The 22,308-nt window shown below is 36.7% G+C and overlaps 3 protein-coding genes and 1 pseudogene across 5 annotated transcripts; all 4 read right to left on the bottom strand.

Moving 5' to 3' along the window:
* Window positions 1-4,043: 4,043 nt before the first annotated feature.
* On the bottom strand, window positions 4,044-4,532 carry LOC117638634 (S-protein homolog 1-like). Its single transcript, XM_034373729.1, has one exon. It carries the CDS (start codon window positions 4,530-4,532, stop codon window positions 4,044-4,046), a length of 489 nt encoding a protein of 162 aa, XP_034229620.1.
* A 1,934-nt stretch (window positions 4,533-6,466) lies between these two features.
* LOC117638633 (S-protein homolog 1-like) lies at window positions 6,467-6,907 on the bottom strand. Its single transcript, XM_034373727.1, has one exon. It carries the CDS (start codon window positions 6,905-6,907, stop codon window positions 6,467-6,469), a length of 441 nt encoding a protein of 146 aa, XP_034229618.1.
* Window positions 6,908-11,438: 4,531 nt separating this feature from the next.
* Window positions 11,439-12,260, bottom strand: LOC117612200 (glycine-rich protein 23-like). 3 transcript variants are annotated; one of them, XM_034340958.1, is made up of 2 exons: window positions 11,820-12,260; window positions 11,439-11,780 (listed from the first exon to the last, which is right to left on the bottom strand). In XM_034340958.1, exons 1-2 carry the CDS (start codon window positions 12,178-12,180, stop codon window positions 11,692-11,694), a joined length of 450 nt encoding a protein of 149 aa, XP_034196849.1. In that variant the 5' UTR covers window positions 12,181-12,260; the 3' UTR covers window positions 11,439-11,691. The 3 variants fall into 3 exon arrangements, with proteins under 3 accessions (XP_034196849.1, XP_034196850.1, XP_034196847.1); XM_034340959.1 differs by having other exon boundaries at window positions 11,439-11,801; window positions 11,841-12,260; XM_034340956.1 differs by having other exon boundaries at window positions 11,439-12,260.
* A 7,360-nt stretch (window positions 12,261-19,620) lies between these two features.
* LOC117638496 lies at window positions 19,621-20,781 on the bottom strand (annotated as a pseudogene).
* Between the last annotated feature and the right edge of the window lie 1,527 nt (window positions 20,782-22,308).

Raw genomic sequence — 22,308 nt, 5'->3', positions numbered from 1 at the left:
GAGTACCAAAAATGGGACGCGGGTTTTTAAAATTAAAAAAAAAAAAAAAACTTTAGACTTTGCGCGACCAATATTTTTTGTCGCGCAAAAATTTGGGCGGGTACCAAAAATGGGACACGGGAATTTTTTTTATATAATTGTTTTAGACTTTGCGCTACCAATATGTATTTTTCCTCGGGCAAAAATTTAAAGATTTTGGCGGGTACCAAAAATGGGATGCGGGAATTTTTTTTTAAAAAAATAATTTTTTTAGACTTTGCGCGACCAATATTACTATATTCGTCGCGCAAAACTTTGCGAGACCAATATGTTTCGTCGCGCAAAACTTTGCTCGACCAATATATATTTTTCGTCGCGCAAAAATTTGGGCGGGTACCAAAAATGGGACGCGGGAATTTTTTTATATAATTTTTTTAGACTTTGCGCGACCAATATGTATTTTTCGTCGCACAAAAATTAAAAAATTTTGGCGGGTACCAAAAATGGGATGCGGGAATTTTTTTTTTAAAAAATAATTTTTTAGACTTTGCGCGACCAATATTACTATATTCGTCGCGCAAAACTTTGCGAGACCAATATGTTTCGTCGCGCCAAACTCTGCGCGACCAATATATATTTTTCGTCGCGCAATAATTTGGGCGGGTACCAAAAATGGGACGCGGGAATTTTTTTTATATAATTGTTTTAGACTTTGCGCGACCAATATGTATTTTTCGTCGCACAAAAATTTAAAAATTTTGGCGGGTACCAAAAATGGGATGCGGGAAAATTTTTTTTCAAAAATAATTTTTTTAGACTTTGCACGACCAATATACCTATATTCGTCGCGCAAAACTTTGCGAGACCAATATGTTTCGTCGCGCAAAACTTTGCGCGACCAACAGTATTTTCGTGACGCAAAGTGATACGATTTTAAAAACCGAAATAACTCCTCCACCATTTTCTCAATTTCTTTCTCTACTCTTACCTCTCCTCTCTCTTTCCCTCTCCCCAAATCCCACCCTTTCTCTCACACTCACTCCTCTCACTTAATCTCTCATCTCTCTCTTCACTATCTCTCACTCACTCTCTCATCTATCTTTTCACTATCTCTCACTCTCTCATCTCTCTATCACTATCTTATCTAATTCTCTCACTTCTCCCTCTCATTCTCACTCACTCTCAATCTTGCCAAAAGGTATATTCTCTCCAAATTTTAAATTTTTTTCATTAATATGTGTTTTTTGGAGTTAGTTTTGAGTTTGTGTGGGGTTTGGGGTTGAGTAAAGGGGAGAGATTGGAGTTTAGGTTGGATTTGTGGTATAACAATTTTAGGGGAGATTATGCATTCTTTTTTTTGTTGTTGTTGTTATTTGACCATATTTATTTTTTTGTAGGTAATCATCGAGACTTTGATGGCTAAAGTTGAGGATTAGGAAGCTATCAAAACATATTATCCACCACTACCACCACAATATGCTTGTATTAGGATTTTATTATTTTACTTTGTTAATTCATGTGTACATTTTGAATATTATATATATATATATATAAATATTTATTGGATAATTTGATCACTATTTTTCATATGTAATTTTATTTTGAATATGTCAATTTAAATTAAAATAATTAAGAAAAATCTTACAATTAAATTAAATTTAAAAAGTAAAAATTTGAAAAAATTACTATAATTAAATTAATATCAATTTAAATTAAAGTGATTTAAAAAAAATCATACAATTAAATTATATTTAAAAAGTAAAAATTTTGAATAAATTAATATTAAAGAAATAATAATAAAAAGTAAAAATTAGTTTATTTTAATTAAAAAATTTAAAACACAAAAAAATATTTCGTCGCGCAAATATTTGCGCGACGTTAGTGTTTGTCGCGCAAAACTCTAAAAATGTGGGCGGGTACCAAAAATGGAACGCGGGAATTTTTTATTTTTTAAATTTTTTTGAGACTTTGCACGACCAATGTTTTTTGTCTCGCAAAACTTTGCGAGACGAATATTTTTCGTCGCGCAAACCTTTGCGCGACCAATGTGTTTCGTCGCTCAAACCTTTGCGCGACCAATGTGTTTCGTCACGCAAAGTTTTGCGGGACCAATATGTTTTCGTCGCGCAAAGTTGCTTTGCGCGACCAATATTTTTTCGTCGCTCAAAGTCACTTTGCGCGACCAATGAAAAAACTTCGTCGCGCAAAGTCTTTCTTCACGATCTTTGCGCGACGAAGTTTTTGTCGCGTGAAAATTTGTGCGACTACAATGTATTTTGCGCGACGAAATTATCTTCGTCGCGCAAAGTGTAAAATGTAGTAGTGATAGAAATGGAGGATAGGGATGGTTTCATTGGATTCATCGTTTCTGTACTTGATTGCTGTAAATTTGGTTGAATATTTCTGATTACATGTCCAGGGGTTTAAATAGCCATAATTACTAGACATAGTCCAACCTTTTTATTATTATTATTATTATTTTTCTTATATTGCTTGGTGCCAAATAATGGAAATTAATGCATGAGTTATGGAAAAATAGTATCTCTTACACTTGAAGGGCATGCAAGGTCCAAAGGGTGCTAATGGATGCCATGAGGCATGCATGCAATCAAAATTCAAAGACTGCATTGATTGCTCAAGCGTCTTAGTTCCTTAAAATTAAGAAATTCCTATAATTTACAATAATATTTGAGACACCAATTGTATTTTTTTTATAAAAAATCTCGACCGATAAAATAATATTTCATTTATTCATATATTTGTAAAATACAAGTAAATTCACAAACACTAAATATAGAATCTCGGGGATGTTATATGTTTACATAAGTTGTTGCTCAACATCTAGTATTGTTTTTGAATTATCAAGATATATAGGGAAATTTGTTATTTTGTCATATTTATTTTATGTTTCTGGATAAGAATTATTAGGTTATTATTAAGGTGCCTCAGGAAATGGAAATTTCAAATTGAATGCGACATGTCTTATTCTCTATGTCTCTCCTTCTCTCTCTATCTACCATAATTATACCGACTTTTCAACTTTGTATTCAACTAATTTCTTCATTTTAAAATTAAAAATAAGAAGTCATCAATATGGTCTAGCCTAGTGTAAAATAGTTTTGTTGATCAGTTTAGAGATTTTTGTAGAAATGTCACTTGAACTTATCATTTTCAATTTTTCAAAATCCATGATTTATCATCTGACTTAAACATCATTCAATTTTCCTTCCATTTAAAAGGGTATTTCAGTCTTTCCATTTAAAAGAATATTTTAAAATGAAAAAATCATTATATAAAAAATTGTATTTTAAAAAAAAAATCTCACCTTCCTCCATCCCAAGTGCTCCACCGGCGGCTCCGACCAACCCCACCCACCTTGAAATTCATCCTTCCTTCCCTCTTCACAGTCCCTTCCTCCATTCTCCACCCCTTCCTCGTTCTCTCTCTACCATGGAACACCTATCCTCCCCACACAAATTCCCTCAGCCCACCCAGACTGAGTCCACCTTTTTCTTCTTCTTTTTTCTTTTTGGTATTTTTCCTGGTGATGTGTTTTTGGGAAGGGGGTTGGGGTGGGGGAGAAAAGGAGAGAGATGTCTCCTTTTTCTCTCTTTTTTCCCTTGAAAATGGAAAGACTAAAATACCCTTAAAATGGATGGAAAATTGGATGGTGTTAAAGCCATATGACAAACCATGGGTTTTGACAAATTAAGGTGAGATTTCTCTTAAATTTTTTTTTAAATTGACAAATTGAAACTGATGTATAAGTTCATGTGACATTTCTATAAAAATCCCATCACTTTAAGTAATTATCAAACCATATGCCCAACTTCAGTTTATTTTCCAATATATAACCAATTTAAACTCGTCCAAATTTCAATTTAGATTCGAATTGGGTCAGCGTGAGCTTGTCAAAATTGCAAACCAATTTCACATAATTTATTGGTCTGAAATTCTTTATTGCATATGGGTAGTGATTTGACATCTTCCTTTACAACTCCTTGGATCATAACTACATGTAGGAAGTGCAACTCCTTGGATCATCATCTTAATTAATTAATTAATTACCACCCTGGTTCCCATTGATGCTGAAGCTCGTCACGGCCTTCAGGAGTGTTTCTGATATAAATCCCATCATCTTTAGCAACCCAAAAGCACTCTTTCCAGTTGCATCTGTAGTGAAGCCAACTGCTCTTAGACTCATCCTCATGCCAAAACACCTGAAAATTAGCGTGTTGATGGTTGTTGTGGATGTTGCACCAGAAAAGCGTTGTTCCACCGAAGTTCTCTTTGAAACTCCAGTTGAACTCATTCCCGGGCAGAACGTCACGGATTCCCAGATCGTCGTCCTTGGATTTACAATGAGCTACCAACGTTTTTGAAGCCCCCATTTGATTAACAACATGAACAACCCATTTATTTATCGGATAACCCAAGTTGGTCTGATTAGCTGAGTTTGCATGATATGGAAGAGCCAAGGCTGCTAAAAATATTGCAGCAAACACAAAGAAAACCACGTAATTGGGTTTGAAGCTGAAAGGAAATATAGTCATTGTTTTATCTCTGGTTTTGAGCTGCAAACTTAGTTTTCTTGTTGGTTTATATATAGGTAGCCAAACTTGGGTATTTATTAATCATTAATGGAAGTTTGTACTATTCATTTAATTATTTGAGGAGTTATCTGCCTCTTTCTTTTTGTTTTTTGATTTTTTAAAGATTTTTTTTAAACTCACACACACGATATGGATGTTAAGACTCGAACCCAGAATTTTATTTGGAAAATAATTACTCCAAACTACTACACTAGTGAGTCGTTTGCAACTTATCTGCCTCTTTTGTGAGTTTTCACACATGCATGTAGAGAAAACGAGGAGTTACATTGGCAACTCCCATAAACTTTTTGTTGCACTCCATTTTTCATTCTTCAAATTTGGCGACCACTTTTCTCACTCTTCTATTAACTCAAATTTCATTTTTTAGTGAAATTAAATATATGGCTGTAAATGCAAATAAAGGAATAAATTAATCTAAAATCAAATGTAAGATGGCTAGGTAGTGATAAAATGCTAACGTTGTTATTTTCACCATTGTCTTATATTTTCTTTTTTATTTTATTTAAAAAAAATTTAAGATAAAATTATCCTTTTATAAAATGACTTCCAAGGACTCAGGGAAGCATGAACCTTTGTCTTCTTCTCCTTCAAATCCAGATAACTATGAACACCAACCCCGCTATACAACTCTTTGTGCCGAGCTCACATGCAAGTAGCTTCGTCTACGAAAAATGTTTGCATAAAAAAAGGATTTATGGAATGCTTTGTTGATAGATATCCATAAATCCTTAGGTCTTAGATAGCAATGGATGAACCTTTGTTTAAGATGGGCACACCCGCTTTTAGTGGAAAAATTAGGATTTCACATTAGAGGGAGCCTTCACAAAATTATAAAAAATAATTAGTGGGTTCTCATTTTATTAGGGCTCAAGCGCTAACCAGTTAATTAGTTAATATACATTAACTACTCATTTTGGCCCACTTCATACTATCATTTCATATTGATTGATAATATATACATTCATTATAATCATAGTTCTTATGAATTCAAATGTTAAAATGGTTGAAGATTAATCTCATCATCTACACTATTCAAACTAAAAAGAAATACAAAAAATGTCCATAAATCCTAATGTTAAACAAAAGAGGAAGAGAAAGATTTTTTATTTATTTTAAAATTGAGAGTTTTTAGTGCAAATATATCATAAACTAATCTTGATTTAAGGGAAAGCACTAGACGGGTGATTTTAAGAAGTTTTCAAGAAATTAATCATAAAACGAGAAATTCATGTCTGGGTGCATTTTAGACTACATGAAAATAAATTTAGTTTAAAAAAAAGACCATATGAAAGAAATAAACTTTGTATAAAATAGGAACACTTGGAGATAAATTGAAGATTTTGCTGTGTTAATTTTCATAGAAGTGTTTTATAAAATTTCTATATAAAAGTATGAACATATATAGAACTGAACTTTCTTTTGGTTGTGAAAATATAAGTGATTAAACATTACGATTTTAGGAATAATGGTGAGTGGGAGGTACGGTACATGTACATGTGTGGGGAAATAAAACGGGCACTCTAAAATGCTTATATACCTTGGCGAATTAATAGCATTATGGATGGAAATAAATTTTGTTTGGAAGGAAATCCCGAGAGCCATCTTGACTATTTTTGCTAATGCTCAGAAAATTCGTGACTATTTCTTTCTTATCAACAAAAGTCTCTAATGTTTCGTGTATGAGAATTATCTGGTTATTAAAAATGTGTTAATGAGGAAAATTGTCACCGAAACTCAGGAAAATGCTACCATAATACATGTAACACTTTCACATAATTTTCTGGGCTGTATTCTTTATTGCATCAGTACTGGAAACTGGACACCCTAATTCCTTTTACAATCACATAGTTGTTGCCATGATCATCAAGCGTCACCTACACCTCCCATTTATGAGAAAACTCATCACGATTTTCAGGAATAATCTTTATGTAAATCCCATCATCTTTCGCAATCCAAATGCAATCTTTCCAATTGCATCTATACTGAAGCCAACTATGGTCACCCTCCACCCAAAACACATCCAATGCTGCATGCTTCTGGTCCGTGCTCATGTAGCACCAATACAACGTCGTTCCAAAGAAATTCTCTTTGAAACTCCAATTGAACTCAGTCCCCGGTGCAAGGTTTCGCTCGCCTAGATCGTCGTCTTTGGATTTACAATGCGCAAACAATGTTTTTCCGGCGCTCAAGTTGTTAACCACGTGCACATGCCATGTATTATAACGAATTCCCACAGGGCTTCCAAGACATGGGGCACTGAGGGCTAATATTGCTACACAGACGAAGAAAACCACATATCCTTTGAAAGCTCTCATTGTTTTGTGTTCTGTATGTAACGTTAAGGTCATTTTCTTCTTGTTTTATATTGCCAAATTGATCTGGTTATGGAACTTTGGATTATATCCATATAACTCTTTTCCAAGTTTGCATATTTTCATAAACGGAAAGCATATTAATGACGTTCGACTATAGATTCATTGAATTAACTAAGGAATTATCTGCCTCTCTTTCCTATCCATAAGGTTTTTTTGCCATCCTTTTTTTTTTCTTTCCTATTTTCTAAAATTATGAAATACTTTGAAGCTTAAAGACGATCAATTTATGGCTATGCGTGGAAGTACACTTGTGCACCTGATGTTGTCGGTAGAGTCCTTCGTATTCGTAATAACGTTGTGTGGTTATCTGTATTTGTATTGATTCACTGACAACTTTTATGCTTATAAATGCATGTTATCGTTTTTATCTCAAAACAAAATTATATTTGGTAGCATCTTATTTAATTGAATAAAATTCAATTCATTGTATTGTATCGATGATGTGGTCCTTATTGCTTTTTGGATACAAATTAAATACAACAAAAGAGGATAAGCACGAAAGAATAATTAACAAAGATTTTTTATTAAAAAAAACGAAAATTATATTTTAAAGAAGATGCATATACAACCTCAATTATTAATAAACATTAAAATTCTAAATAAATTGGACTGTATATTGAAATCTTGATTATTATCATCGCCATCCATCTTCCCATTTCTTGGCAAACACATCATAATCGTTTGGGAAATCTTTTATGTAAACCCCATCATCTTTTGCTATATAAATACAGTTCTTCCAATTGCATTTCTGAAAGAGATAGATGTCTTGCCAAAAGACTTTTAGGGCAGCATGGGCGTTGGCCTTGCTTATGTAGCACCAAAAAAGAGTTGAGTGGACGAAGTTTGTTCTGAAACTCCATGTCGTATTTGCCCCTTGCGGCAGATTTTGAATGCCCAAATCATTGTCTTTGGATTTACAGTGGACCGACATAGTCCGGTTGTCGTTCAATCCATTGACGACGTAGACATGCCATTTTGTGAATTCTGGAAACACTTCGCTATTAGATGAAGGAGAGCACCAGATGGGGCTTATTGCTATTGCAAAAGCAAGAACAAGTAGGTGGGTTTTGGTGATCGGGCTCATTCTCGTGGCTATTTTTCTTTCCATTTTGCTCCAAGTTTTCGTTCATTATGTAGTTGGAATTTTAACTAATATATGATGGCGTGGGAAGGTTGGTATTTATGTTTTGACACGCACAACATGAAAATTATGACGATCCACAAGCACATTTGACTTGAGATTTAATGAGATATTAATTCATAAGAAAGGCCTTGGGAAATCGATTGCATGCACAATATTGGGAAATAATAACGCTAAAAATAAATCTAATGGATAAGCGTGTTTATATCATAAGAAAATAAGAGTTGATTAGTGTTAATAAGTTATTATCAGAAACTGATCGAGTTGATGAGTGTTACTAAAATATGAATGAATATTGCAATATCAACACAATCATTGCCATAGTCCAAATTTTCTAATATGCGTCGAGATACGAATAATGTAATTGGAGTCGGGTATTATGTCTTCCCTTTCAATTTCTAGTATTCAATAAAGCTTTCCCTTCTTTTTCCCATTTTTTTTGCTCTTTTCATTCATTATATACTTGGAATTTTAACTAATATGATGGCGTGGGAAATGTTGGTATTTATGTTTTGGCACGCACAACATGAAAATTATAACAATCCAAAAGCACATTTGACTTGAGATTTAATGAGACGTTAATTCATAAGAAACACCTTGTGAAATCAATTGCATGCACAATATTGAGAAATAATAACGCTAAAAATAAATCTGATGGAGATGCGTGTTTATATAATCAGAAAATAAGAGTTGATGAGTGTTGAGAAATTATAATCAGAAACTAATAGTTGATGAGTAATACTAAAGTATCAATGAATATTGCAATATCAACACAATCATCGTCATAGTCCAAGTTTTCTGATATTCGTGGAGAGATAGAATAATGTAATTGTTGTCAGGTATTATGTCTTTTTTTTCGATTTATAGTATTTAATAAAGTTTTTCCTTGTACAGTCAAGATTTCTTTAAAAAACAAAAAAAATTTCTTTTACATCGCAAGTCATTCAATAAGGACATAGGGTGCGTGATATTTGATATCTTGTACGTCGTCGTCTGGTGAGATCTAACTTATGTCGCATTTAGATGAGGTGCGAATGTGATATCCTAAGTTCACACCCTATGTATTATAAGAAACAAAAAAGAAAAGTTGTTCAATTTCTTACCATATATTATATTTGACATGTATTGTTGCAAAGATTAATAAATTTGTGTGACAAGAAGAGTATGGCAAGATTAATAAACAATTCTTAAATCTATAAACATAAATATAAATATGATATTATAGGGATGGTTAAAACGAAATCTTCTTGTACTTGTAATTGGCACAGGGGGCTAGCTATTGAATTTGATATCTTGAAAAGCATCTAAACTAAGTATGAGCCCAGCGTACGTATTTGTTTTGGGGAATGTCTAGCAAATATTCCGTGTCGTCCCTGACATCCCATTTGCACTCTCTGAAATCGCACTTTTTGAGAAAATCATAGTCACACTTGAACAATTGGGAGGTGCCAAGAGGAGCATCTTGTGTTGCTAAACGGCAATCCCATGTTGTTGTGCCCAAAATGTCTGTGTGGAAACTAAAGCTGTAAGTCTCTCCCTTTCGGAGCCAATGCCTGCCCAAATCATCGTCAAATGATGTGCAATTCACCTCCAACTTGATGTTCCCGCTAAATCCGTTTCGAATGCTGACTTTGAAGTCACCAAAATAATAAGGAAAGTTAGCGTTGCATTGAGCAGCCATGGCTAACAGCATCGTTACAAGTAAGAAAATCGCGTTTCTCGACATGGTGCTCATGGTTTGGTTTGATTTGATATGGCCTATTCTTTCTTATTATAGCTTTTATAGGCGGATGATGAGTGTTTATATACGTTCAGTAAGAGATTAGTGTAACATCTGGAAATTAAACTTAATTGTGTGCAGTTTGTGACATAATTAGTCTCAGGTAATTATAAGTAGTAACAGTAAGTAATAAACTTTTTGATAATCACAAACGTATTGAGGAAAGTTGGACATGGACTTATAAATTTGACCCAATTTGTTTTTCCCTTGTGGATATGCTCTTACTGATGAAGCTAGCCTGTAGAAAGAACCCTATCTTCAAGTGCTTGTCCCAGATCAATTGCCCAACAAAAAGTGCTTTTTGAGCCTATATTAAACAAAATATTCATGACCTTATCCTTATGTGGTCACGCATCTCTTAAATTAAAAGTTTCAAGAGAAAGGGAGAATAGTATTTATTTATTACACTAATGGGTTGATAATTGATACATTTTTGTTTAAATGAAGACAGATTTAAGGAAACAAAAAACATGGGCCCATGGAATGCTTTTTGTGCTATCATGAAGGAAACATGTATATCTTATATACGCGCTCAATCTCTCAACTACATCTACATGCATGTTCTTTTACTGCACATAGCTTCTCAACTAAAAAAAGAAAAAAAGAAAAAAATCACAACCAAAACACTTGGGAGATCCACATGGCCACTTACGAAGAAAACCTTAGTTGCAGCGGGGATATTACTGTTTTGCTATCTTCGGCTAATATACTTTGTAGAAGTGTTATCACGTGTGTCATAACGTTACTAACTGAAATAATAAAATAATAATATCCCCATTTCATGTTAGTCTTTCTCCTAACTTTGGCCATGCATTATAGTAGAAGCAGAAGGTGGTTGTTTGCTGTAGAGGGTGGATGCTTTTCTGGTTACTAATTCAATTCACTCAATAAATTGAGCTGCCATCCAAGCTAACACTTGGGTCACCTCATTTATGGTTTTATATATTTTTAAATATAAAAAAATTGACCAGACGTATTAAATTTTTCACACATTATGTGTTCAGTCTCGATCTTTACTGAGTTCCACACATTTTTGTCAGGTGACAGAGAGATGGAGAGTTATTGCTCACTGATGCTCCAGACTCAAACCCAGCATTGCAACACATAAACTCATTCATGGCCTAGAGCTCTTTCAATCGACCAAGTTAATGCTAGGTTGGTCAAGTGGGTGATTTTGCTTTGAGGAATTGATGGCAGGCAAGATTGCCACAATCAAAAGTAGACGTACGAGAAATGCTGCATTTTTCTGGAACAATTTATCATTCATTTATTGTAGCAAGAAAAATAGAAGAAGAAATAATGTACATTTCTTGGTCAAGTTAATGATGTTCTCATTTTTTAATAAGGAAAAAAAAGGACGCAACACGAGAACTTCCTAAGAGGGTAAATGACTTTTTTGGTGATGGGTCTAATGATCATGACCTTCATGACTACGATTGCTTCCATTATTAAATATTTATTCAGACGAATTCTCGGAATGTTTTTTCTTTCTTTTCTTTCTGGGAGAACTTTTGTTAGAACAGAAACATTTACTGGTTTAATACTAAAGATAAAGATCAAACATTTTCTTGATATAATATTAAAAAGGCACAAGGAAACATTTTCTTGATATAATATTGTTTGACTGACTAGTAACTAGGATTAGGAAGACACAAACGAAATATTTAAGAAAATACCCTCAGCTCATGAGTGATGACCTCACAGAACTAAACTGCTAAACACTTCAACAGCTAAACTTCAACATATTAATCCCATAAAGAGGTAAACACACAACACAATCAATCCCATATTTGAACTACATCTTCAAGGGTAGGGAAGAACACCACTTCCACCACCGACACCGCCACCAACGCCGCCACCAGCACCGCCTACTCCACCAAGACCCCCCAAGCCTCCGGTGCCGCCTCCTAAGCCTCCTAGACCACCCAAGCCTCCGGTGCCGCCTCCTAAGCCCCCTAGACCACCCAAGCCTCCGGTGCCGCCGCCTAAACCACCAAGACCACCCAAGCCGCCTGCACCACCCAAGTCACCGATTCCACCACTACCACCACCAAGCCCGGCAACTCCGCCTATCCCAGTGCCTCCACCAAGTCCGCCGCCAAGATCACCACCAACACCAGCCCCTGCTCCAGCAAATGGAAGCCCATTGCTGCCAATACCAGAGAAGCCACCAACGCCACCGAGGAAGTTCTTTTGGTCTTTGAAACCAGCGTCATTCGCTGTAGGCACGTTTCTAGCTGTAGTGTGAGCTACAACTAGAGCAAGAACCAGCACAATGCACCACCTTGCCATCTCTCTGTTTCTTCTCTCTCTGCTCTCTTTGTTTTTTCAGTACTTGTGGTCTCTTTAGGTCACTTGGTTTGTGGAGAAGGGTTTGAGGGTTTGCTTATAAAGGCAAAAACAGCGGTGAGGGGCAGTTGGGTGTAGTAAATAAGGTTAAATGCCGGCTTTGGTAGCTAGCTTTCTAAAGCTGTCTAATATTTCCCAGGCTCATCACTGTTTATGATTTACTTTAGCTAGAGCCTTCATTAGCTTAAGCCTAAAAGTGCTTTTTTTAAAAGTTCACAAGAAAATCAACAAACCGCAATATATTTCGAACAAAAATCGGTTCCAATTGTTGCCAGCAAGACTAATGGCATGCGTTGAAGGCTAGCTCTAGCTGTTTGAATTTTCATCAAAACAGAGCAAACAGAGTAGCAGCTTCTACTCCAGCATGTGACCGTGGACATATAATATTGCTTGTTCAGATTCAATCAGATGATGACACGTGTACATCTGATACAAAGACAGCTAGCTGACTGACAAGGGCCAAGTCTGGACTGACCGCTATAAATAAATAAACAATTCATTGACCACCACATTCATCATATATATGGCTTGGGTTTGAAGTTAGAAGAATGCATTGCCAGAACTCAGAGTCAGAGTGCAGATTTTCTGTCAATTTTTACTTTATCTTCCCAACTGTTTTTGTATTCTTTGAATTTCAACCATTAACCATACATTCTAAACCAACCTCCACATTCTAAATTGGAATTTTTTTTTTCAAATCTTTTTTGCCAAATTAGGAGGGAGAGGGGGGAAAATTCACACACGGGTAGGGGGGAAAATTCACACACGGGTATCGTGGGGGCTTGAACCTAAGACTACTTGGGAGTACAAAAAAGGCATGAGCAAATCCAACTCATACCCTATTGATATTTTAATTTGGTATTTAGGCAAGTTTGGATATTGTCTATGGACTTTTAAAACCTTACCATATAATATAGGAAAAGAAACGCTCCAAAAGCAACAAAATCTGATATCAATGTAGGAAAGTCTCTATATATCGCCTTTTAGACTGTCGCTTGTATAAATAAAAACATACAAATTATTTCATTTTTCATCAACAAAGGAATTAGAGATGGCCGCTGGCAAGCTTTCTCCTGCGGTTCAGAACTTGGTTGGCTTTCTCTGCATCGCTTTGCTTTTGGCTTCAGGTAATTAGGCTCCTCAAATCTCTTATGAACTACTTAATTAATAAGAATCATGTATCTAATGCACACTAATTTTCTAGGCTACTTAAAATTAATGCTGTAATTTTTGACTTAATTTTGAATGGATTAATAGTGGCAGGGCCAGCAGGGGCAATAAGAGCACCAGTTGTTTGCCTGGGACCATGTTCAGACTTCAAAGACTGCAATGGGGCTTGCATAGTCAAGCAGCATCCCAAGGGGGGCGCCTGTATGGGATTTGGGACTGAACCTCCGACTTGCTGCTGTAATACTAATGTTTAGGTTTTAATTTACAAATAAATTATTAGGTTCATCAAATTTACCCAATTGCATGCAGCTCTGTAAGTTGTGACCTTCAAAATTTTGAATTAATAAACTTTGGGAACCTTACTACAACTGGACTAGTACCATGTCCACTATTCTAGAAGGTTTCTTTTAATTTGCTGCTTTTTTATTTATTTACAAGACATTTGATATTTGAGGGATTTCTCGATTGAAAGATACATTATATATGGGGAGATTCAGTTTTGATTTTTCTTTAGTTATAAATCATGCTAGGAATGGAAAATTTTATTTGTAAACCAGAACCAACAAAAGTCATCACATAATTATATAGTATCTCAGAGTATGAAATTAATTGTTTGACAGAAATCCACTTAAAAAAAAGAAAAGTACTACCAAATGGTTAAACACTGCATAATTTGTTTGGCTAAACACTAATTAAGTTGTAAGAAAACCACTGCCAAGTCTTGATCATCCAAAAGAGGCAGCTCTCTGCATAATGTCCTCATTCTGGATGATTGTTCTGTCCAGCCCCTTTTGTGATCCAGAAGAAATCACCACATCAAGCTTTTCAGGATCAGATAACAGTGCAGTGCCCTTCAAGAAATAAACTATGATTAAGCAACCAGTCATTGAAAAAGAAAATAATGTCATATGATGTAGAGAGAGTAGAAATATAAACCTTGATCAAGCCTGAGAAATCCTTTGAGCAGCTCTCAGGAGGAGCAGGCAACAACTTTGGTGCAGGCTTTTCCAACCCCACCTTTTTGTGATTCAAATCCAATCACCACATCAAACTTTCCAGGACCAGATGAAGATGCAATGTCCTTTAAGAAATAAATGATAAAGGAACTAGTCAATACAAAATAAATAAAAGGATGCAATTTGAAGAAGCTAGCAGAGAATTAATATATAGAAACCTTGGTCGAGCCTGAGAAATTTTTTGAACACCACTCAGGAGCAGTAGCAGCAGCAGCCACAGCCCCATGCGCACTGGTGCAGGCCTTTTTGTTAGAGTTTTGTGAAGAATAGTGGAGAGAGAGCAAAGAGAATACACTAAGAATCGATTCAACAGAAACTTTTGTATTCAAATGCTCTAATCTAAAAAGAGCAGACTCTGTGTGTGCTATATGTTCGTTAGAAAGACCAGCTGGATACAATTACATGCTTTGTATCACAGCCCTTCATCTACAACTGCTTTCTAGAAACATTACACTTGGCTTGTACAGCCTTTCACTACTCAAGCCTAACACCTGTCATTTTAGTGACTAAGTGAATACACCATTAGCTAAATAGGCTTAGTTACACTTTCTATCAGCTGACTATTTATATTTCAACACTCCCCTTTAAGTTGTGAGCTGATTTCACACCAAGCTGCTCTCTAAGATAGCAGAAACGATCTTTAGCTAGAGCCTTTGTAAAAATGTCTGCTAGCTGCTCATTCGTAGGACAATAGATTAAATCCACAATTCCTTCTTGCAAAGCATCTTTAATAAAATGGTACCTTCGATCAATATGCTTGGTTTTTTGGTGGAACACAGGGTTCTTTGTAATGGCAATAGCTGAGATGCTATCACAGTGCAGTGGTATGGCCTCTGTTTGAAATTCTCCGAAATCTTCCAAAACGAATCTCAACCAAATAGCTTGTGTTGTTGCTTCAGAGGCACTAATGTATTCTGCCTCTGCAGTAGAGAGTGCAACGCAGTTCTGTTTGACTGAAGCCCAAGCAAACACTCCACTTCCAAAAGAAAATGCATATCCAGAAGTGCTCTTGCTATCATCCACTGAGCCACTCCAGTCACTGTCACAATAGCCAATTAGAACTGCCTCTTTTCCCTTCACATACTCCAGACCATAGTCAAGTGTTCCTTTCACATATCTAAGAACCCGTTTTGCTGTTCCAAGATGTTTGGTGGTGGGGCAGTGCATAAACCTTGCAAGCAAGCTAGTTGCAAACATAATATCAGGTCTTGTAGCTGTGAGATACAGCAGACTTCCAACGATCTTTCTATATTGCTCCTCATTTGTGGAACCACTTCCATCATCCTTACTTAATTTTTCAATTGGAACAAGAGGGATAGCCACAGGTTTACAGTCACTTAGGCCAAATCTGCTTAACAGGGTTGATGCATACTTTCTTTGACGAAGGAAGATGCTAGTTGGTGTTTGAATTACTCCCATCCCCAAAAAATGGTGCAAGAGTCCCAAATCTGTCATCTCATATTTCTCCATCATATCTTGCTTGAATTCTTCCAACATTGCTTGGTTATTTCCAGTGTAGACTATGTCATCTACATAGATAGACACTATCAAGATGTTTGCTTCACCTCTAGTCTTGACATAAAGGGTAGCCTCACTTTGACTCTTTGTGAAACCACACTCAGCAAAATAACCATCAATTTCACTATACCAAGCTCTTGGCGCCTGTTTCAAGCCATATAGAGCTTTGTGCAGCTTGTAAACCTTGCTTTCACTCCCCTTCACCACAAAACCCTCCGGCTGATCTATATATACTTCTTCTTCTAGGATACCATTTAGAAAAGCTGACTTGACATCTAATTGGTACAGCTTCCAACTCTTCTGTGCTGCTAATGCAATTAGAGTTCGGATTGTGTCTAATCTAGCCACAGGTGCAAATGTTTCATTGTAGTCTACCCCAGGTTTCTGAGAGTATCCTTTAGCCACTAACCTTGCCTTATTCTTCTGCACTGAGCCGTCCAGATTTAACTTGGTTTTAAACACCCATTTAACTCCAATAACTGGTTTTTCTGTAGGTCTGTCAACAAGCTCCCATGTAGCATTCTTCTCTATCATTGACAACTCATCTTTCATTGCCTTTATCCATGACTCATCCTTTACAGCTTCATCAAACTTCTTAGGCTCCATAATGCACAGATTGCATTTTGCTAAAATATCATCCAGCTTTCTCCATTTCAATGGAGTATGATCAAAACTTTGAGTGTCTTCTACTCTGCTGCCTATTTTATTTGATTCTCCTTGTGAAACACTTTCTCCTGACATGAAACCATGATTTTGATTTCCTACAGGTGTTTCAAATGGTGTTGCTTCAAAATTCCTAAGCTGCTCTTCATAGTTCATCACTTGCACTTGATTCTCAGCCACTTCCTTCCAATTCCAGATTGCTTCTTCATCAAATACAACATCTCTTGACAATAAGAGCTTCCTAGTGGTAGGATCAAAAACTCTATAACCTTTTTCACAAGTAGCATAACCAACAAACACTCCCTTTGTGCTCTTGGCATCCAATTTCTGTCTCCCTTCAGCTGGTTTATGTACAAAGCAGACGCTGCCAAACACTTTTAAATGAGCAACACCTGGTTTCCTTGTACTGTAAGATTCAAAAGGAGTTTTGTTTCTGAGTGCCTTGGTAGGACATCTATTCAATATGTACACGGCAGTGTGTACAGCTTCTGTCCATAGATAGTAGGGTAGCTCCTTCTCATGTAACATAGCCTTTGCCATTTCTACCACCGTCCTATTCTTCCTTTCTACCACTCCATTCTGTTGTGGAGTATACGCCATAGAAAACTGCCTTTGAATTCCTACCTCTTCACACAGCTTATCTAATTCACTTGATGTAAACTCTCCTCCTTTATCACTTTTTACACATTTTACTTTAAAACCACTCTGCAGCTCTACCATAGACTTAAACTTTCTAAAGCAATTTAGTGAATCAGACTTGTATCTAAGGAAATAGACCCAAATCATTCTTGTGCAGTCATCTATGAGAAGCATGAAGTATTTGTTACCTGCAAGTGACTCATTTTGCATAGGCCCACACAAGTCCATGTGTATTAACTCAAGAGGAGTACTTGTCCTCCATGCTTGGTTCTTTGGAAACCATTCTCTATGTTGTTTCCCAAACTGACAGCCTTCACAGACTCCATTTGCAGCTTCCAGATGCGGCAGACCATGCACCATCTCCTTTTCCTTGAGCTGGTTTAGCCCATTTAGATGTAAATGCCCCATTCTTTTGTGCCAAATCCAGGTAGATGGAGACACACTAGCTCTTAGTGCAATAAAGTCATTTGAAGACAGTGACAATGGATAGCATCTGTTCTTTCTCATTGCCACCTTCATGACAAGATTATTCAGTGAATAATCATCAAAAATATTGCACATGCTGCTTCCAAACACCAAATGATAACCATGTTCATCCATTTGGCCTACACTCAACAAATTTTCTTTCAAACCAGGCAAATACATGACTTCTTTGATATATTTTGTACCAGACCCTGTGTCAAGTACTAAAGTCCCCATACCAATTATACCTACAAGCTCCCCTGTTGGCATTTGCACCTTGCCTGTGACATTTGTGTTTATGTCAATTAGCAGCTCCTTGTTCCCAGTCATATGGCTACTACAACCACTGTCTATATACCACTCTCCATTTTCACTCTTCTCTGAGATTGCACAGCTTGCATAAAACAAATTTCCCTTTACTTCTACTTGGCTTGCATTATTTGCTTTATGCACTCCTTTGTTTGCAGTACAGTCCCTAGCCCAATGTCTAAATCTATCACACTTACAGCACTTAGATTGACCCTTATATCGACATTCTCCAAAATGAAATTTAGAGCATACTTTGCATTGAGGCTTCACTCCATCTTGATGCACATATTGTGATCCATTTGCGTTCTGTGCAGCACCAGCTTGTTGTGGCTTAGGTCTAGACTCCCATGGTTTGTTGTTAGACTTCCAATTTTTCTGAGACTTAGCAGAGCTAGTTTGAGTACTATTCTTGTTCTGCCCTTGTGTATTGACTGAGAAAGAGCCAAATGCCTTCTCAGCTGTGTGCACATTATGCATGTCAAAGCTTGGCTCTACAAAATTGCAATGACCTCTTGCAATTCAATAGTCTCCAAACTCTTTGTATTTTCAATCACCAAGCAGATAGGATCATATACTTTACTAAGACTGATTAACACTTTCTGAACTAGCCTCTCATTTGGTAGCACTTCTCCAAATGTCTTCATTTGATTTATCAATTCATTCAACCGGGTGAGATATGCAGTTAGAGGTTCATTCTCACGCATTCTCATATATTCAAATTCTCTTCTGAGATTCTGAAGTTTCACTGACCTGACCTGATCACCACCGTGATATTCAGTATAGAGCATATTCCACGCCATTTTGGCTGAGTCGGCGTTGGCAATTCGAGGAAAGATCTGGTTAGAAACTGCATTCTGTATAATGCCCAGAGCCTTCGCGTCCTTCATGAGCACAACGATCATCTCTGCATCAGCTTCTTCTTCAGATGACTCTTCAGCTTTCTTCTTCATCTTCGAATCAGAGGTTGGAATCCCTTTTTCTACCAGACTCCATAGTCCAAGAGATTTGAAAACCGTTACCATCTTAATCCTCCAAAACTCGTAGTTCTCACCGGAGAAAATTGGCGTTCTCACCTCCGAGCCTTCAGACCCAGACATCTTTTGGTTCAAATCAATTTACTTCTCTTCTCAGATGCTTAAACAGAGCTTCAGGTGAGCTTCAATAGAGCTCAGTGACTTCACAGATTACGCCCAGATCTAAATGATCCAACCTGGCTCTGAGGCCATGTTAGAGTTTTGTGAAGAATAGTGGAGAGAGAGCAAAGAGAATACACTAAGAATTGATTCAACAGAAACTTTTGTATTCAAATGCTCTAATCTAAAAAGAGCAGACTCTATGTGTGCTATATGTTCGTTAGAAAGACCAGCTGGATACAATTACATGCTTTGTATCACAGCCCTTCATCTACAACTGCTTTCTAGAAACATTACACTTGGCTTGTACAGCCTTTCACTACTCAAGCCTAACACCTGTCATTTTAGTGACTAAGTGAATACACCATTAGCTAAATAGGCTTAGTTACACTTTCTATCAGCTGACTACTTATATTTCAACACTTTTCACCCCTGCCTTTCTACACCAGCATTGGGGAATACTTCATTAATTCCTATTCAGAATCATCTTCAGCTTCTCCAACATCGTAAACTTCCCCATCTTCCTTAACTTCATCATCAGCAAACTCATCGAATGACCTCATATCAAGCTGGTACCGCAGAATTCCTCCAATCCCCCCGAAACCTCGACAGAACTGTCACCCCTCTTGTGATTTGTTGGTGACAAACTCAAGAGTACAACCAAAGCTCTTGTACTCATCAGCACCCATCTCCAAAGCTTTTAGTGTGTCACCTACACCAACAACATACTTTCCTGTATCCTGGTTAACTTCCTCAAAGTATTTGCCTAACAAGTGCTGCTCCTGTATAAATTTCACATTGAACAGAATCTCTTGAGACATCTTAATAGCATGATTAAAACCTTCCTCCCCTCCATAAGAAATATCCACAACTTTCAGTATTTTGGCCTGCAGACGAGGATCAAACCTACCGACTCACTAAGCTCAGTTTTGAAATCAGCTGATCCTGCCAGTATTAATCCTGTAACATTGGGCTGGTTGGTGGCTGGATCAATAAAAAGGTTTGTGGCAAGCTCTGCTGTCTTGGTAACATGGTTGTCGCAGGCCTCTTGTCCAATACGAGCAAATCGAGCAGCTGATTGCCCTCTTCTTGCATGTTTCTTTTGGGAGGTGAACAAGATATCTGTGAAGCACCTCCCTCACATTACCACTCAATGTTCCAAACATAGACTCCTTACCGTCCATGATAATGAAACCAAATTTCTCATCAGATTCTAAATGAACAGTCAGAGCTTCAGTATGGAACTTGTTGTCACAGAGGTAAAGAGACACATTGATGGGCTTGGAAGGCTGAAAATCAATCGTGACCTTCTTTTCCTTGCCATCTTCCGTAACAATTGTTCCCGTATACAGAACAAGCCCATTAGGAGGAACCTTGTTGTAAAGCTTGAGCCGCTGCTGAGCAGATGCAATTGCTCCTTGAACAGATTGACGATTCACCCTGCTTTTGATGTTGGAAGCGGATCCTAATTCTTCACTGAGCATCTTCACAACTTGATGTATTTTATCGCGAGGAGGTACGATGAGAGAAATCATGCTGGTGCCATTGCCCCTTGCAGCTTCAAGCCCCTTGATGAGCTTCTTAATTTTCCACAACTCAATGTTCTTATCCGGAGTCTCATGACGATCTTCCATTATGAGGATCAATTACAGCAACAACAGAAACAACGGTTGAGCAGCCTGTCCTGAAAATAACAACTTCAAGGCAAAACAATAACAGTTGAGAATGTTAACAATAAGAATGAAAGTCAAACAAAGTAGGGTCTCCAATATGGAGGCATTTATAAGGAAGTACAACCCTAAATAAAATAGGAAATAAATCTAAATTACAATAGAAAATAACCCTAAATTACAATAGGAAATAAATCTCAATTATAGTAGGATTAGACAAACAGGTAAGTAACCAAAAATCATAACATAATAAAGAACCAAAAACCTAACTAAGTAAGGACTCGCAAACATTCTCTATGTGGAACTTATCATTATCATGGGTTAAGTTTTGGATTGGCAGTATGAGATTGATATGACAACCTAGTTAACACAAAAAACAGCAGAAAAAACCTCCTAACAAAAGAAAATATGACTAACTAGTTTGGCATTGCTATGCTTAAAAAAAAAACTACTTCCACTGTGCTGCGAAAATAATTAACTGTGAAAAAAAAGTCTAGTAAACTATATTCGAAAAACTGCCGATTGAGAGGATGAAACCACAAAGAGGAATCGAGATGGAGAGTGCGATATGAGATTAGGTTTTGAACTTTTGATCGAGAAAAAGACAGGATAAGGCGTGTAATTGTATGAAACAAATATGGCAATATGGGTAATTTTGAAAAAAAGCAGCCTACTTCTACTTTACCAAACACCTAATGTGTAAAAAATTTAAAAATAAGCTGCTTCTAAAAGAAGCACAGCACTCCCAAACGCGGGCTAAGAAGAGGGAAGGAGTAACTCTAACTCACCTGATGGATGCCCTGCTCCGGAACCGCGCAAAGCTAAGAGAAGTCAAAGAAAACGAAGACCTAAGGCCTCTCTATCTTTATATCTCTTTATATAGCAGGTGTTTTGATCCCGGCGCGTTTAGGATTGTCTTTCTTAGGGTTCAAGTAATTCAAACGCGGGTTCAATTAGCGGTTGAGTTTCTCCCTGTTTTCTTGACTGGATCACGACCCGATGGTCTCTTTTGGGCCTTAAAACACTTGACTTTGTTCCATCTTTTTTAAAATAAAACTAAGTTCCATACAGATAAGCCCGATTACTTTTTCGATACCAATGATAGTTTAAACCCTTGCATTGCACCTCTTTTTTTAATATAGAACAAGCGATCATATGTTTGATGTCAAAGCAAACTACAGTTGAACTAAAACATCAGAAATGATAAGGGTCCCCATACCACAAGGATGTTTCAATTAAAGAAAGTGTGAACCGAGCAAGCCTATGTGAAAAGTTTGGAGAAAATAACAAGTCTCTCCTTATAGTTTTCTTCTCCTTTATTATTACTTTGTACTTGTTCATTCGAGTGCTAAGCATAATCAAAATTCCAACACACTCTGACAACGACTCCACCACCTCCTAATCCATTATATATACTTATGGAATGAGCCATTCCTAAAATGTTAATTTGTTTCCACCAATTAATCCTGAAAATGCTAATTTGTTCCCACC

The sequence above is a fragment of the Prunus dulcis genome, chromosome 8, assembly GCF_902201215.1.
Source record: "Prunus dulcis chromosome 8, ALMONDv2, whole genome shotgun sequence".
In the NCBI taxonomy this organism is placed as follows: Eukaryota; Viridiplantae; Streptophyta; class Magnoliopsida; order Rosales; family Rosaceae; genus Prunus; species Prunus dulcis.
Note: the sequence above shows the minus strand (reverse complement) of the source record. Positions and strands in the feature narration are given on the sequence as shown.

Excerpts from the sequence above, each read along its gene's own strand:
- LOC117638633 (XM_034373727.1), bottom strand. The coding sequence starts at position 6,907 with ATGAGAGCTTTCAAAGGATATGTGGTTTTCTTCGTCTGTGTAGCAATA.
- LOC117612200 (XM_034340956.1), bottom strand. The coding sequence starts at position 12,180 with ATGGCAAGGTGGTGCATTGTGCTGGTTCTTGCTCTAGTTGTAGCTCAC.
- LOC117638634 (XM_034373729.1), bottom strand. The coding sequence starts at position 4,532 with ATGACTATATTTCCTTTCAGCTTCAAACCCAATTACGTGGTTTTCTTT.